This window comes from Paramisgurnus dabryanus, chromosome 24 (assembly GCF_030506205.2).
Source record: "Paramisgurnus dabryanus chromosome 24, PD_genome_1.1, whole genome shotgun sequence".
NCBI classification, from domain to species: Eukaryota; Metazoa; Chordata; class Actinopteri; order Cypriniformes; family Cobitidae; genus Paramisgurnus; species Paramisgurnus dabryanus.
In genome coordinates this window covers 3,345,740-3,364,709 of record NC_133360.1, presented here as the reverse complement: position 1 = coordinate 3,364,709, position 18,970 = coordinate 3,345,740, and the positions used below count along the sequence as shown (strand labels likewise).

General features: G+C 35.3%; 2 protein-coding genes across 2 annotated transcripts; one reads left to right on the top strand and one right to left on the bottom strand.

Annotated features, from left to right (window-relative positions):
- The first annotated feature begins 3,563 nt into the window (after nt 1–3,563).
- LOC135721177 (uncharacterized) lies at nt 3,564–9,208 on the top strand. Its single transcript, XM_065243363.2, has 5 exons — nt 3,564–3,681; nt 4,120–4,446; nt 5,115–5,234; nt 5,366–5,433; nt 8,023–9,208. Exons 1-5 carry the CDS (start codon nt 3,579–3,581, stop codon nt 8,071–8,073), a joined length of 669 nt encoding a protein of 222 aa, XP_065099435.1. The 5' UTR covers nt 3,564–3,578; the 3' UTR covers nt 8,074–9,208.
- A 131-nt stretch (nt 9,209–9,339) lies between these two features.
- LOC135748005 (uncharacterized) lies at nt 9,340–18,561 on the bottom strand. Its single transcript, XM_065266076.2, has 6 exons — nt 18,416–18,561; nt 16,196–16,495; nt 13,543–13,872; nt 13,139–13,456; nt 12,401–12,617; nt 9,340–12,032 (listed from the first exon to the last, which is right to left on the bottom strand). The coding sequence occupies exons 1-5, from the start codon at nt 18,459–18,461 to the stop codon at nt 12,439–12,441; spliced, it is 1,173 nt and encodes a 390-aa protein (XP_065122148.2). The 5' UTR covers nt 18,462–18,561; the 3' UTR covers nt 9,340–12,032; nt 12,401–12,438.
- Between the last annotated feature and the right edge of the window lie 409 nt (nt 18,562–18,970).

The following is an 18,970-nucleotide window of genomic DNA, read 5'->3' as shown; positions in this document are numbered from 1 at the left end:
TTATTGAAACATCTCTGCATTAAACAAACCATGCAGATTAAGTCTTGGGAGAACAAAGACTTGTCTTCCCGCTCGATCAACACCCTTTCGGATTGGTCATCTGAACTTTAAAGGGGTTGGTCTAAACTTAGGTTAAGAGGCCTGCACCTTAATTCATCGATGCTCACAGCTCACAGCTACAGCTCAGTCGCACACAGCACGCCACATGGCTGCTCAACAGCGAGGCCGCGGCACCCAGACCTGTCCCTCTCTTGGATAGTTTCGGGCACCCTGCCACTTGAACTTAAACTTCAACACCTACGGACTCTTCCCAGGACTCCGTCACATGACCACAAACTCAGGAACTCTCTTCCTCGCATACGCACCCATACAGCTGGACGTACACACGCGCCTCACAAAAGCCAACGCAAGTATCGCTTGTTCATTCGCTGTAAAAAGTTATTGCCCCTTTTAATTAAGGTGATTCTTAGAGTTCTGATGGTTTGTGTAGAAGTTAAGTCTATAGTGATATTGCCCTTCTTTTACTCTCTCTCTCTCTTAATTTTCCATTCTTTCTCTTTCATATATGTTTCTCGTTTGTTTGTTTGTATGTATAGTTAGTCTCGTGTGCTTTTTGTAGTGTAACGTAGTTTAATAAACCGGTTTTGCATTGCACACCTGAATTGTTTCTGTGTTCAATGCTCATGAAATCAATGTCACTTAATCTGCCTTAAGATCATAAAGCTACATGCTTAAGAATACTTTATAGCAGTAAGAATGTTATTTTCTAAAGGCCACGGAATTAACTTCTTAATGTACAATTATGAGTATTTGCTGGACAAATACATGAATTAATTGTTATTATTATTCTGCTAAATCAGTAAAATCTGTATATTTGTATAATTAATTACAGTTAATTGTACTTATTATTCCATTTGAGCTAAATCTGGGATTTCCTAAAATTCCCTTAAATTCCCATAGTGTTTCGGTCAGAGGTTTATAGTGTTTTAAATAACGCCGTTCTCCTCCTCCCGCTGAATCCCTACACGTCATTGGGCCAGATCTGCGCCGGAACAAAACTTTAAAAAGTTTTTTACTTTCACCAAAGACTTTAAAACGTCGTCCTCAAAGCAACAGCTGAAACTCTTTATATCAGTCCCCCCATAAAAACGCGACTATGCGATCGCATGATTCAATAATCAGCCAAAGTCCATATATTTATAAGGGGGCCACATTTTTTCCAAATACGTGCATGAATTGCAGATTTCCGCATGCAAAATATGCGAGGCTTGAATGATTTAATAATCCACACATTTTCGTAGCAAAAAGTCACACATATCTTAAAGCTCCACTGTGTAAGATCTACTCCCATCTAGCGGTGAAAGTCTATATGACAACCAACTGAATATTACTTTCTAGCCCCCCCCCCATTCGGAATGCGTTTTAACTCGTACGGTGGCCCGGCCGTGTCATGCCAAGGTTAACATGGCTTCCAGTAGCTACAAAGCAAAAGCAATGAAAAAAAATTAACAATTTGCAATGTCCTTTGCCTGTGATCCATCAAAGCACACAGATTTATGTTTAACATGGAAAAAGTCTGATTGTCATGATATGTCCGCTTAAAATCACATACAAAAAGCAACCATAAACGTAGCTTAGACACTCCTTTTTCATCGACGCGAGGAAAAATATCACAGGGGCTGTTAAAAGATGCGCAGATCAGCGGCGTTTTATCAATGAAAGGCTAAAAATAGGCCTGTCACCGTGTGTTTGAGCTAGAGGTCAGAAAAGATGAAAAACATTTATCTCAGTACCTCAGATTACATAAATGGGCGGAGAGACGGCGTGTGGCTGTTCGAACACATTAAACCACATGCGTGTTTACACTAACTGCATAACCATGCTATAGTTAGCCAAGGAACTATAAAACTTCAAGTTTACAACATAGACTGTATAGATGTAAACGAATATGCTGAATTACCTGTGGAGAAGATAGAAAGTAGCAACTTCAGTGTCCCTTGAGCCCCATCTTGGAAAACTAACACCAATATTGACTTTGGTCTTGATGTTTTTCCTGTCGCGTTGTCGTTTAAAATCCCCGTTTTGCTTCCTTGGCGACTTGTTTTAATGTCCTTGAGAATATGTCTTCAACAGGCATTCAAATCAAAGCATTAGATCGCAGGTTCATCACGGTTTGCAGCTGTCGCAGCCGAAGGATTCAGCTACGCAGGTCACAGGCTGCATACGTCATCAAGCCTGGTTTATTTAAATTAACTGAGCATTACATTCACAAGTCATAAGCATATTACATCAATTTACAATTAACTAAGAATAATTGTCAGCTTTATAATTGTTAATATTCTGAAATAAGACTGTCTTGATGATGTATACCGCCTACACATGCAACCTCCGGAGGCTTCAGCCAGCAGCCAGCGTGGGTGTAGAGTGAAAGCGCGAAAGGCGGAGCTTGAATTTCAGGAATGTCCCTCGTCGGCGAATGTATTTCAAAGATGGAGGCACAACATGGATTCAGCCAGAGAGCGCTTCGACGGTATGCATTTTAAATAGCAGATTCTACACTTACGAGAATATTTTGATTAGTGGGGTGGAAGTAATTACACATGAATGAGCACATACTTTTGAAAGAAAACATGGGTTTTTGCTAAGAATTAACTCAAAAAAGTACACAGTGGAGCTTTAAGAAAAACATTCTTTGTTGAAATTTCTTGCACATAACTGATACATTTGCTTCAAAACTTACCTTAAATTACTATCCCATTTGTGATTATCAGTCATTTCAATATCCACTCGATTTATATTTGTCAACCCGTGACTTAATTTTGATCTGCCAAAATCAATTATCATAGCCTTCACTTTTTTCCACATTTAATTGAAGGTGGAATTTGCTACACCATGTCAAAGTCATCTGCAAATTTGATAATATGCCTATAATCATAAGTTTATGGCAAAGTAGAACAGAAGGTGGCAGTAATGCAACAAATTGGATATTGAACATTGTTTAAAAAAATACTCTTACCTGTAATAGTCCTGTGGACCAGACAGGAAACCTTTTTAGCCTCCTTCTGAAGGGCACCCAGATACAGGCTGTATCATACAGCTATCACTGCATTACCTAGGGAGCAAATGGCTAAAATGTGCCTCGCTCAATGGCACCACAGTTGCAACCTGCCAGCCGTGATCTTAAACTCTCCAGGCCATCTCGAACTGTTTTGACAAGTGGTTGATGTCCTCAGGGCAACATATTGTGTTGACCCAAGGACAACATTTTTCTAAATAAAATCTAAACCCACCCCAAACCCCAACCATAACCATACCCTAAAATCCGAGTGACGAAAAGTGAAGAATAATGGTCTTGAAACAGTTAATCCTGGTTGTAAGCTTAAACTTAAAACAAATTGTAAACTTATTTCTGAAATCTGATTGGTGGATTGAAATGTTGTCCAAGGGTCAACATAATGACCACTTGGCAAAATCAGGAGAGCCATACCACATAAGTTCATGCTGTATAGCCCTCCCTTCTTGAGTTACCCTTAACACATTTTTTAGGTAAGTCAGAGCACAGAGTCGTGTTCATCTCAATGACTGTAGATTCTCTGTGTGTGCCTTTCCAACAAATCCATGAAATGTTGAAAATGGTTCACACATTTCTTCTTCTCTGTTTGTGGTTCTGCTGTATGCTTGGTAAGTTATACACATTTTATACACATTTTATGCTTCATGGTGGCAATTAGTATAGAGTAAAGAAATAGTGTAAAATCTGCACTTGCCTCTATTCTAGTCTGGTTAAATCTTGTATTGATGACAATTTTTTTTTAAATAAACGTTTCATAAAAACAAATGGTGTAAGAAATCATCAGAAAGAAAGTCTGGGACCCACTGGAGTGTTAGATTAGAAGTGACAGCTTTTTTATTAAATATTTAAATGTTTATTTCTATTTATTTACTAAACTTGTTTTATCAAATTTAACCACAACATCTCTTTTCATTGTCCATGCTGGCATTGTCAGATTAAAGGTTGTCACTGGGATGATACTTTAAAAAGGTCTTAATATTCACGATTTAGGAACAGATCTTGAGATCTTTAATCTGAATCCTGTGTAAATGTGTTTGTGTGTGCAGGTGTGTTTGGTGATGAAGTGAAGTCAGTGTCAGTGATGGAGGGAGATTCTGTGACTCTATACAGTAATGTCACTGAAATACAGAAGATTCAGTTGATATTGTGGAAGTTTGGACCTCAAGAGACTCGAATAGTTCAAATCAATGGAGAAGCTAAGATCTCAATATATGCTGATGTTCTTGATGGGAAATTCAGAGACAGACTGCAGGTGAATAATCAAACTGGAGATCTCACCATCACAAACACGAGAACCACCGACTCAGGACTTTATGAAATGAGCATCAGCATCACACACAAGATCCCATACAGATTCAATGTTACTGTCTATGGTGAGTAGAGTCGCATGTCCTGACGGTTATATAAATGAGTATTTGTCAGACCGAGAGGTTCAGATACAGTACCAACCCAGCTGAAACTCATTGAAAAGACATAACTTTGGCTTGAAAGTGAAAAGACGTTTTTCCCAAGCCGTTGAAATGATGTCTAGTCTTTAAAAAGTCTAAATTTGCTGGTAAAGTGACATTTTCTATGCTTGAATTTTTACCTCATTTCAAATATATATTTATTATGTAATATATTCATTATACTATACTATACAAAACTTGTTAAAAAGACGTTGTAACAACGTTAAAATTGGGTTGAAAGTGCAAGTCCTTGAAATTATGTCTATAAATAGATCTGAGCTTTAAAAAGTCTAAAATTTGTTGAAAAGTGACATATTTTATACGCTTGAATTTTTACCTCATTTCAAATTTATATTTATAATTTAATATATTCATTAAACTATACTATACAAAACTTGTTAAAAAGACGTTGTAACAACGTTAAAATTGGGTTGAAAGTGAAAGTTGTTGAAATTACGTTTATTATAGAGGTTAACAGATCTAGTCTATAAAAAATCTAAATTTGGTTGTAAAGTGACCTTATTTCAATCATATTTTTTATGGAATATATTCATGATACTATACTATATAATGACTTGAATTTTTCTTTACAGAACAGAGTCGCACCTCTTATCATATAGTTGTGATCTGTTGTGTTGTTGGATCTGTAATGATTGTAGCTTTAGTTTTGATCTTCTGGATCTACAGGAAACACAGAAACACAAATCAACAGGGCAAGTAAATGATCTACTGTTAATACAGAAGTAACATAAGGCTTAATGATGGAGTTTTAAATATATTTGAAATAATAATACATTTAAATGAAGAACCAGATCTAATGAAGCTTTTACTGTTTCTGAAACAGTTCAAACCGGTGAAGAGGAGATCACCTATGTAGATCCGATATTCTGTAAAAGACAAACACATCAATCGGTAAGAATTTATATTTTACTGACAGCGAGATATAAATATGTGCTTTACTGTGCTGTACTTACCCATTACAGTACATCTTTGACACAATTAATCAAATCTATCCTTCTTATTATTTTTTGCTTTAAAAGACTTAAATGCTTGAAATTAATTTTGTATGTGATTTTTGGGTTTCCATCATACACTCTAAAAAAACAAACGGTGCTATATAGCACCAAAACAATTGCTTTGGATCGTAACGATAGAAGAACCATTTTAGTGCCATATAGCACCGGTGAAGCACCAGTGAAGCACCAGTGAAGCACCAGTGTAGAACCATATAGGGGCCATATAGCACCACATATGGTTCTACATAGCACTATATGGTTCTACACAGGTGCTTCACTGGTGCTTCACTGGTTCTTCACCGGTGCTATATGGCACTAAAATGGTTCTTTTATCGTTACGATCCAAAGCAACTGTTTTGGTGCTATATAGCACCGTTTGTTTTTTAGAGTGTACATGAAAACTAATGAGGACCAATATATTTAATATTATAAGTTGCTACATAATTCCAATAGCTTATTGTGTGTTATTACACAGTTTTAATGACTTTTACTTTAAAATGTAGAATTCCTTTATTGGCTAATTTAAAAACCACACACTCTAAAAAACAAACGGTGCTATATAGCACCAAAACAGTTGCTTTGGATCGTAACGATAGAAGAACCATTTTTAGTGCCATATAGCACCGGTGAAGAACCAGTGAAGCACCAGTGAAGCACCTGTGTAGAACCATATAGTGCTATGTAGAACCATATGTGGTGCTATATGGCCCCTATATGGTTCTACACTGGTGCTTCACTGGTGCTTCACTGGTGCTTCACTGGTGCTTCACTGGTTCTTCACCGGTGCTATATGGCACTAAAATGGTTCTTCTATCGTTACGATCCAAAGCAATTGTTTTGGTGCTATATAGCACCGTTTGTTTTTTTAGAGTGCATTCATACATTTTTAAATTATTTGCTTTAATTCCTGTGATGTTGGGTTTAGGTGTGGGGTATCATAATTGTTTGTTTTCAAATATTTGTGCATTTTCGCACAATTTACTTTGTATGCGCTCATATGAATGAGCCAACTCATAAAATATGTAACATTTTTCATCAGATCAGAATGTCAGGCGTGAGACGAGACTGAAACCTCGTTCCATTACAAATGTGTGATAACACTAACGGTTACACTTCTAGTGAGCTTATGTAAACTGTGGGGTGTTGACCTCCTCCAGTACAACACTTCAATGTGCACATTGTTTGTGCTAAACATTCACCGTTTAACAGTTATGCAGAAGTGTGAGTTACAAGACCAAAAAAAAAACCCTCTAATATAAGAGGGCATTAAATAATCTGTAATATTTTATAATTAAGTTTGAATTATAAGAAGATTGAATGTTAAGGAGGATTATGTGAAAACCGCTTTTAAATGTCGATGCCACAACCATTGTGATAGTTTTCCGTGACATCACAAGGGTAACATTTAAGTTTCGTGTAAGGTGTCAACTTTATACATTTAGCTTAGTGGAAACTTGTAAATATGTTCATTCTGACATGACAAGAACACAAATATAAGCACAGAGAGAACTAATTAAATCACATAATCGAAACTCACTAACAACCGACATTATTATATTAAATCAGATTTATCTCCCGACCAATTTTCTTCTGGTGTTGTAGCCAAACCGATCATGAGCCCTTTCACTTCCATAATAGGAAAAAATAATACTCTGGAAGTGAATGGGGCTCATGAATGGTTTGGATACAAACATTCCTCAAAATATCTTTCTTTGTGTCAAAAATGAAATTTACACAGGCTTGTACCAACATGAAAGTGAGTAAATGATGACATAATTTTAATTTTTGGGTGAATTATCCCTTTAAGTTCCCAATATTGCCACATCCTAGTTTAACAGTGACATCACCTGAATTAATTCCCTGTCTAATAATAATGATAATCACACATGTTTAGTGAATATAGTAATATAAATGTGCAACTGACTTTAAATGATAGCAAATTATAATTCTTAACATTACAAAATAGAATTTAGCTTGAATTAACACAACTTTGACAAAATTTGATTAAACTCTAAGGCCTTTAGCAAAAGTATAAGTGTGTAAGAAAACATAAAATCTGAGAGCAACGCTGTGTGACCGGTGCAAATTTATTTTGGTGAATATATTCTTCTGGGAATCTGATGTGAGATATAAATAGACAAGTAAAACTATAATTTTTCAATTTGAGATATTCAATGTTGCATATTCATGTTTACTCACTGAGGTTCACTCCTGTCATTTGCATACATAGCACTTTATTACACTGTAAAAAATTCTGTAGAAATTACAGTATTACTGGGCATTACTGGCAACTAGCTGCCAGTAACTTACTGTAGATTTTACATTTATGTTATTTACTGGCAACAGTTTGTTCAAAAATTTTCAGTCTTTATCTTCTACAGTAAGTTACTGGCAACCAGCTGCATAATTACAGCAATTTTTTCCATTGTAGTATTGCAATGTATATTAAAACGTTTTTTGTATCTTGTGTGATGTGTTTGAACAGAAAGCTCCGGTGGAGGATGAGGTGCTGTACTCAAATGTCATGAGACGATGATCAAACTCTCGATGTCACTGGATTTCAATGTATTCATTTTATAAAAAATCATCAAAGGATTTGAACTTTTGTTTGGGCATACAGAACATATTCATGAATTCACCAATGTATCATTGTCAGCAGTCTACCAGCAAGAAATATGATGGACAAGACAATGTTTACTAATTATCAGCTAAATAAATACTGCACAGGGTTAACACAACTGTGAGTAGATTGACTGCAGTTTATTTGAGTATCACTTGTATAGTATTCCTATAAATGCATATAAGCTTCATTTCTGACTCAAAGTGAAACTTAAGTGTGGAAAGAAATGTGGTTATGTTTTGAGTGAATGCGTGCGAGAGCGAGATAGAGAGCGAGAGAAGAAAGCGTGAGACCAATGTCCCCATAATTTAAATAAAAAGAAGTTACACGTGCACCATATAGTGGGTTCGCTATTTACATGGCAGAATTTACAAGAGAAAAAAATGTAATGCTTCTTCAGAGAGGAAACCAATTTCATTCTGTATTAGGCTTCTGCAAATAGGTCATTCTGATACATGCAACGTAAACACATCTTACTAACGCGCTTTAAATAAAGTAAAATAAAAAATACTCTAGTCTAGAGTCTATTTCAGCTGCCTTAAAACAGCAACAAGCCAACAATCCGCCTGAAACACCTCGTTTACAGACCAGCACACCCATGGGCAAACAGGTGGGTGCAAATGTGTGCATCGGAAGAAACACTTCGCGCCTGCCTGGTGTCGCATTGCGCCGGGTGCATATAGGGTCCATTATGTCTATGGAAAGTCCCACAATGTACAGGTAGTATATGTTAATAAGGAGTTAACAGTCAGACCTTTACTCTACACAAAACAATGCTTACGCACAACAATGATCATACCAAATTTACAAAAGTTGGTATAATGCAGGAGGCGGCAAATATGCCTGTGGTTTCAGCACCAGTCTGCAAAACTTGCACTTGCAAAACATAATGTGTACAGTTACAACTATTTTTGCATAAATTATCATATTGTGCTGGGTATCATATTAATCTCCTTAATCTCCAGAATTTAAAAGAAGTTATGTCAAAAGGTTAAAGATGAAGCCCAACTAAACGTGAATTTTTTTTGTGTGCATCTGAACGAGGTTATATTCTAGAGTAAAATGATAAAGTGAAAATTACTGATTGATGATTATTGTTTTGAAATTTTGCTTTAAAAGCTTAAATAGGTTATAGTCTGACATTATTATGTAGTTAGCAAGAAAGATTAAAAGATACAGACATACAATTGAAATACATTCATTTTATTTCCAATACTTGAAACAGTATAAAAACATTACACACCCATGCAATAAAAGAACAGTAACAGTTTAACAAAGCAAAATATAAAAAACTCAGCCAAACTAAAACCACACACCAATTTAAGCACCAATTTTAAACTGAATATTCATGTTTAAAGTTTTGTATACAAAATAAAACTGTAACAGTTATTTATTTCATTAAAAAAACTAAAATGTAATTAATAAGAAAGAAGCAGCCAATAAGAGTCCAATAATAAAGTTTCAAAGGTGTGACCTTAAGAAGCTGCTTGATAAAGTGACATGGTATGACTTGCAAATTCTAGGCAAAGGAGGTCTACTTTGAAGACACGAGAATATAACAGTTTTGATTCCTTTTGGTAATCACAATTGTATTATTTCTGTAGTTTTTATCATTTTAAAAGTGTCTCAAAACTTTTGAGCGGAAGTGTGGACACAATCTTTAAAAAAAACACACAGGCAGAGTTTGGGGGGAGGCGAGGGGGCACTGTCCCCCACACCAAAGTCACTTATGATTTTGTCTAACCTATTAATGAAATCAAAATATAAGAATTCATATTTTTGTCTAATCTTAATATTTTAGTTAAATAGCTTGATTGAGTAACTTAATGCTAAAATAGTTTTAATTCATTAAAAACATTTTTAAAAACCATGATAGTTTCTTATAGAACTGTAGTTTCCCTGTTTGCTTGTAGGTGCACAAATGTGAAACTCTGCCTATGACAAAACAGTGAAATAAAGCTACCTGTTGTTTGGTTTCTGTGCACAAAATACAGTATACATTACCATATATACATGTAGTCATTGTTATACTTATACAAAACATTTATAGTTCATAAAGGAAAATAAAAAAAAACATACACATCAGGATAATAAGGGAAGATTCCCAAAACATTTAAAGTAATCATACATTTTATCAACAGTATAAAAAAATTATTGGGCTTGGGTGCAACCTAATTTGAAGCCGATTTTTCACAACCACCTTTTAGTCCGCCAAAAATTCCCAATTGTGTAATGTAATGTCATCAAGTACAAAATTAATACTATATTTCAGCCCAAACAACTTAATAAACAGCTTTTTTAGAATTTTTGATTCATTAATGATATCTAATAAAAGCCTTTATCTTTGAGTGAAATGCGTACAGTACACAAAATTTTAATGCCCCTTTAAAATCAACGTAAGATTAATAGCAAGAATACGCAATTGAAAATGAAACATCTATCAGTTAAAGAAGAAAAGGCCGTAAGTCAGAGCATCTAAAGAAAAACAAAATGAACTCTTTATCGTGAGATTTCATTGACTGATACTGGAGAAAATACAAAGTGCGCGCTCTGAAACAAAATTACGTTATTAAAAAATTATTAACGAAATAGACAAAAGATTTTTCAACCATAGATCGCCTTTTTATGCAGTAGCTAAAGATTAAAGATTCATTTGCAGCATAGCAAGAGAGAACAGATTAGATCCGCAATGAATATTATATTGATAACACTTTCATTGATGAGTTGTCAAGTTCTCCAGGCCATAAAATAAAAATGTTCAGGACCGTTTTTTCAGCTAAATTCAACTTCCAGTTATTATGACCCTATAGCAACCATGTTTCTTAATTCTCAGAAATGTGCTGTTGTAAAAGCACTTTAAAGAAAAAACTGGATTGTTTGTTCTTTTCTTAACTAGACACATTTCAATTTTTATGTATTTTTTTAGAAAAGGTTGCAGTGCAACAACAGCATCAAGTTTTAGATGAATATACAGCAGAAATATCAGTCAGGTTTCAGACATCCTGACACTGCAGTATTTAAGGAAGTCATGGATTTGAGATTAAAGGTGCCAAAGAATGCATTGTAATAATCTATTAAATTGTTCTGTGATATCTACACAGAATATATGTAACTTTATTAAGTGCAAAAATGATCCAGAGACAGTTTTACATGTCCATTTACAACCCTAAGATTTGCCCGTAAAATTATATATTATTACCTTACTTAAAATAATAATGTTGAGCTCTGCTCTGATTGGCTGTTTCTCAGAGCAGCTCCTTCAGTAGCTCTCTGTGTGTAAACAGATCTTGTGTTTCAGTCTGTATAAGATGAAGATACAGATTTTGAGGAGTAATGAATTGTTTGGAGATTGTTAATGGACATTTCTGAGTGGTAAGTTTGTGTTTTTTCAGTATGGACCTGAAAAACGTAACGGCAATAGTAGAACTTCAGCCTAAATGTTAATTTAATTGAAGCAATAATTTTTTTGTTTTGTTTATAAAGTTGTTTATGTATAATTGATACTGTGTCAAATTGTCTGTTGGTTTATTTTGTTTCTATTGATATTGTGTGAATTTGTATTTAATTCTATCTCTATTTTATTCTTTAAACATTTTATAGTTGTTTTTGACTATGTTTATACTGACATTATATTTTATAATTAATTTATTTATATATGAACTTATATTTGTTTTGCAGTTAGCTGCATTCACTGTATAAGAAGTGCTATATAAATCAATTTTAGTTTATGCAAATCTAGTTTAGATTTGTTTGATATTTGATGATAGTGTTTTTGGATGAGAGGGTCCTTATGTATGTGGTCTCTCACAGTTTTAACATCTGTCTGATGTGTCCCAGGTCTGAAACAAGAGCCATCTCCTGTGGTAATGCATAACCTATGAGAAAGCACAAATTAAAAAAGAAGAAATTATGCCAAAATGTCATAAAAAAAGAAATGGAGATGATAAAATGCTTCTGCAGTTTTATTTGTTGGACTGTTATGTTTGCAATGCACAGATTTAATATCCTTATAAATGAAAGCTGAATTTGCTAAATGCACCCAATTAAAGTTTTTGTCTTGTGGATTGTAGTCCATGGTCTTTCTACTGTATACTAGTGCACTCCTAGCATAGTTGACAACTTAAACGCATACAAATTTAACACATCTACATGCTTAAAAATGTGTGGCCTTTTTGGTAACTGTGGTTGTATTACTGCAATATTTTGAGCAGGAATCACAACTTAAGTGGGACAACATTCTTACCATGTACATATTGTGGAGAAGAGCAAATAGAAAACATTTTATAAGGAACAGGTGCGCTTTGGTCTTGAATTCTTTTCCTGACGTCTTTGTAATTTATAGGATCTCCGTCGGTAGTGACACAAACCAGCAACAGCAGCAACAACAGCAAAAACAGCAACAGCAGCAGCAGCAATAAGAAGGAAAAAACCAACTCCAGCGACTGAGAACAAATCATGCCCTGAGAGAGAGAGAGAGAAATATTAGTGTAACTGATAAAACAAATAATATTAGTAAATTGCCAACAAAGTGTTAATGTAAATAAAATAATTGTTAAAGGGGATATTTCACAAGACTTTAAGATGTAAAATAAATCTTTGGTGTCGCCAGAGTATGTATGTAACGTTTTAGCTCAACATACCACAAAGATAATTTATTATAACATGTTAAAATTGACACTTTGTAGGTGTTTTTGCATGTGTAATTTTAAATGCAAATGAGCTAATAATGCAAACACTGATCGCCATAATGGTGATTTGTTGAAATTGAAATTCAACTGTGCTGTCAATTATTTGTGCCCCCTTCTGACATCACAAGGGGAGCCAAATTTCAATGACCAATTGTTTCAAATGCTTGCAGAGAACGATTTACCAAAGCTAAGTTACTGGGTTGATTTTTTTCACATTTTCTAGGTTGATAAAAGAACTGGGGACCCAATTATAGCACTTAAACATGGAAAATGTCAAATCTTGATCTACTCACCACAGACAGTAACACTGAATCTTGTGAATAAAGTGTGGGTGCTGCTGCTGATATCAACATGATAAAGTCCTGAATGATTAGTTTTGATGTTCCTAATGGTGAGATTTCCAGACTCATGATCGATCTGCAGTATGTCTTTGAATCGCCCATCATCACCATCATAGGTTTCGAAGAGTTGAGCTTTTCTGTCGATTTTAGCTATGGGAGAATCTCCGTGTTCAAACCACCACAGGATCACATCAGCTCTGTGTATTTCTGCAACGCCAGACCATAGATTGACAGACAGACCCTCCTTCACAGAAATCCTATTCAGTCCATCTGTCTCAACAACAAACACGAACAGCATTCAGTAACAAATACACACCATTAGTCCAAACGTTTCACACACGTTTAAATCTACTCACCATTGATAGTCACATTGAAACTCTTTTTTATAGTGTAGCTCCTGCCACCTTTAATCTGTACTTCATAAACTCCAGATGTGTCATTTCTGATGTGTCTGATGGTCAGATCTCCGTTACGAGAGTTTAAATAAAGTCTGTCTTCGATTCCCCCAACAGCATTATACGTATGTAATGATTTATTAAATGAAGCTATAAGGGAACGTTGAGGTCCAAATCTCCACTCGATCAGATCATCAGACTTTATTTTAGTAAGACTGGTGTGTAGAATGACCGAATCTCTGTTCATCACCAACACTGACTTTACTCCATCTGATGAAGAATGATTCACACCTGAAGACCACACAATAAAGATTGTTATTAATTTGTGGTGTTATATCTATAACGCTTTCAGTAAACACCTTAGACCGCAATCAGTCAATTTTAACGGCAAGCCAAATTAGCTTTCAATCATTCACAGGATATTAATATTTGATATGAACAATTCTGTTTTTATTAGTAAAAAGATTATTCGGGCCATCACAAATGTGATTTCTTCCGGTTAAAATAGCTATTTTGGATTTCTAATAGTAAAAACGCGAATTTGTGATATAAATATTGTTGGAAAAAATGTAGTTCTTATTACATATTTGAATGTTTTATGTTTCCATTTATGAATGTATAATCAATGGTTTAGATTTATGAATATATAATAATTTGCTTAGAAATCATAGCTACTTAGAAAAACTGCCAAGGTAAAATAGTGCGTACAATGTTCTTTTGTTATCATATGACCTTTGGTAACTGCATCATCAAGCTGCATAATCAAGTTACTATCTCTTTTTGGTAAAATGTAATCAATCCTATTTAATCCTATTAAATGTGTGATGTTGTTACAATTGTGAAAGTCTGTGAGGTTCGACCTTTGGAATGAACGGAGTGAACCAGTGATTAAATCCTAAATAAATACAGTCCTGCAGGAAGGCTCAAGTCGAGAGACAGTTGAATGTTTCCTGATGAGACATCTCAATCTGGGTTCTCCCTGCAGAGAATTATACTACCCCATTCGTGGTCTGAGTGTGTCTTATTTTTGTTAAGGTTCATAAGTATTTTAAACCTGACAAATATAACATAATTTACTTGCAGAAATACAAATACATGACATCATATATTGCATTGCAACTATTAAAACAACACAATTCTTGATCCCTGTAATTGCACTGTCACTAGATAAATATAACAATACATTTCCATTTAAATTCAATTACAGATATCAGCAATTAAATTCCTACAAAATGTAATTATTACTAGTTAAGACCGTCATTATAGATATTAATAATTTCTTTGATCCTTTTCACTAGTTGAAATGCTAAATCTATTTTGTAAATGGATTACAGATATAAAAATGGAAACTACATTTTTACTAGGGCTGGGATAAACGATAATTTTTTTAACGATTAATCTAGCGATTATTTTTTCGATGCATCGATTAATCTAACGATTCATTTTGTCAGTCCGATTCGACTTCGATTCTCGGTTATCTCCCCATTAATTAACTAATAGCAAGTTATACATGTTGATTTACATATCTGAATGTAAACATTTCAATATATCTTTATTGCTCTTAAAATTTCAAAATAAAAAAAGACTATACAGGTGCAAATTAATGCATTCTTAGACAGAGGTAGCATTCAATAAAGCATTTGCAGTGCATACTGTGCAGTTAAGTAACCGTATAAAAATCTCAAGTTCAAATTACTTTATTTTACATGCATTTATGAGCAAAACCTCTTCAATGTGCCTTTTGATGGTCTGTGTAATTTTTATAACTAGATTTGTTTAATCCACATTGTTTTCGTGTTTTCGCTGAAAAAACCACGCGCCGCGCGGCCGCAGGCACTGCTCACCCTTGCTGTGTGAAACTGGCGTGGACTGAAGCCACTCGCGTTGCTCCTACTGCGCCGCCTTTTTGGGTCTGACGAATCGACACGCATATTTTGCGTCGACGTATTTTTTGCGTCAACGTCGTCGATTACGTCGACGCGTTGTCCCAGCCCTAATTTTTACATATCAAAAATTTCTTACATTACAGATATGAAGAGTTAACATTGTCAAATATAAGTTTACAGGTGTACCTGTAGTACTATTAACTACATAATTATTAATATAAAATCTATTTAATATCACTGTCGTTGTTTCTACAGATGTACATTCACAAGTTTGTTTATAAATGCTATTAACAAATTTTATGTTTAAAATAGTTCAATAAAAACATATTATATAGTTAAAAAAATAAACAAATTAAGTATGAAACATCAAGGGGTGGTTTCCCGGACAGGGATTAGAGTAGTCCTAGAGTAAAATAAGTGTAAGAGCTGTCCACAACTTGCACTGCCATATCTTAAAATCCATCAGTGCCCTTTGTTTTTCCTCAAAATGCACACAAGTCATTAATGCATGTTTGTTAAAACTTGTTATATTTCCTAATAATGGCTGCATACGCATTTATAAACCCCTCCCACCCGGTGATACTGGTATTGTCACACGCTAATTAACTGGTGGGAAAAATGTAACAACATCTCTATTTTACAATCTGCAGTACATCATCAACTGTTAACACTCAAAAGTAAGATCATTTAAATCAATTAAAAATTAAAAAATATATATATATACTTACAGCTAACATTGAACTTGAGGTTTTTAAATGTAGTACTCTTGCCGGTGATATCTACTTCATATATTCCAGAATCTTCAGCTCTGGTGTTTCTGATAGTGAGATCTCCAGTCTGATTGTTAATCTGCAGACGATCTGACTTGGTATGAATCGAATTGGCTTCTCTATTGATTGAAGCAATGGGAGTGCTTCCAAATGTCCACTCTAGGATATCATCTCTGTTAATTTTAGTGACGTCAGTGTGTAGAGTAACAGAATCTCCCTCCATCACTGATACTGACTTCACTTCATCACCAAACACACCTGAAACACACAAACAAAGGAAGATTTATATTAGGTAACACGGGCTTAAGGTAGTGTAGTTTAGTTAAGGCGTCATCATGTGACAGTGAAGATTTATCTCATTACCTTTTCCTTTGTAGCGTAGGTAAGAGGGTTAAACTTTTGTTAGAACGGTTTTGTTTATTTCTATGTTTTTTCTTTCCCCTTTTGGGTCATTGTTATTTGTTTCTTGTAAATATTTTAAATATTGTTATCAATTAGCTGTCTTTGTCGTTGACTTCCATACACGCACCAAAATAACTTGATCATCATTTCATATTGTTACACCCCATCCACACCCCTAAAACGCCATCTGGGATCGTAACATTCATGCATATTAACAAGTTTTACCCATTATAAAAACATGAATTTATCATGTTTATTAGTGGAACTAAAGGTTGAATTAAAGATGAAATGCCTGTGATGGTTCTCATCAGTGAAGCGATCGATCACGACAAGCTGTGTCATCGGGAGAGGCTGAGCCAGCTAGCTGCTCTCAAAGCGTTCTTGCGGTACTTTGAGACCATGCGTCACAGTCATATATGCCTTCAGCACCAGCTCAAGCCGGACTAAATTTCTATCTGGCATGCACTGCTTAAAGTCAGCTGTCGTTCGGTCTACACAGCGCCGCATGAAGTCGAACACACCTATTGCCTCATGTGGCAGCGAAGCAACATGTCAGCTGCCTTGGGTTTCGGTTACAGTCCTGGTCTGTGAAAAGCACTACAGAACGCGTTAAATATAAAGACTGCGAGCCTCAGGAGAGATGGGGTGCATTCTGGTGTTTAGTAGTGGTATAAGGGCCATATGTCATAGTCTCATTGCCTTTAACACCTTACCTGATACAGCCTTTTTAAGTGGGGGGAGAGGTGATGTACACCTTTAAATTAAAGGCAGGGTATCTGATTTGATACAAAAACATTTTAGTTATGCTGGTTGAAAGTCTCTTCACATCCTGATAGCAACCACGATGTTAAGTTGTCTAAATGTATTTGTATAAATATATGTCATCTGTGAAAGGTTCAGGAACAAAAAATGTTCAACAAATCATTAAATTTGGAAATTTTGTGAATTAACTCATCCTTTTAGGCCGAACTATTAAAACAAATTAGCGTCGCACACCTGAAGTGAATAGCTAGGTGCATAGGATAAGAAGACAGAAAGTCTCATAACATACATGAAAAGCAATTCCCGCACACTATCTGCTTGCTGAAAAATGTAATAATTGTTGCAACATTTCGATCCATTGATCAATCGATCGAAACATTGCAACAATTATTACATTTTTCAGCAGACAAATAGTGTGCTGGAATTGCTTTTCATGTAGGCAGAACTATTAAAAATCGCTGTTCTTTTTCAAAAGAAAAGCCATCATTTTTTAAAATGTTACTATTCGTAAATTAATCAATAACTCTTTCGTACAGAATTTATTTTATAAACATATTATATATTGAAATATGTATTATAGACTCTTAGACTTTTCCAATTATATATAGTTTGTCATGATTATTTGAAAATTTACATGATAAATATTGAAAAAAACTCAGTTGTCCCACTCACGGGATGTATCAGGTAAAGGGTTAAACTCGGAGATTGTAGCTATGCTATGTGCGCTATGTAAAGTTATGCTGGTGCTACCCTGATATAATCGCCATGTGTTCCAAACTGAATCTTTGTATAGACTGCATGGCCTTAAAACTTTTAAATATCAAGCTGTTGAAACTGAGCTGTTTTAGCTTTTACGTTTACATTAAAAAGTCCAGCCAATAAGGCATTGCAGTTAGTCCAGTCTCCTGTGCCTTTGTGACATACAGCCAAACCTCACATGCCCACTTCCGCTTTGAAAACGAGCAAAACTGAAACTATTGAACCCACGTTTAACATTAAAAGTCAACAACTTACCATTCGTGAAGAGTAACAAAATGAAGAAGAAAATAATGACGCTCATACTTCTGTGTGGCGGTGTCCTTGGGCTCTATCGGAAGTTTCTCCTCAGTCTCTTGTAGGAGAAAAGGGAGGGACAATACAGAGATAGCGTGGATAGTCCCGACTACAAAGGTATAATCGACTTCATGTGCCGCTGTGCAGAATGATCAAGTTATGACATCACGCTACCGCGAGAGCAATGTGAGACAACATACGAAGAAGTTTGTTCTCGCGGTATTTGATCTCAAAGTGAATAGGCTTGTTCGACTTCATGCGGCGCTGCGCAGCCCGATCGGCGGCTGACTTGAAGCAGATCATTACGTTTGTAATTTTGTCCGACTGAAGCTGGTGTTGCAGGCGCGTGACTGTGTCATGTGTTTTTTAAGTACCGCGAGACAGCGCAGTTCGCGAAGAGGAGCTGCACGGGCTGTAATGACGACACAGCTGTTTCACCATTGGTCGGATTCACCACATGACAACAATCATGTGCGTTTCGTACTTTTTTCACGCCCTCAGTTCCACAAATGCTCA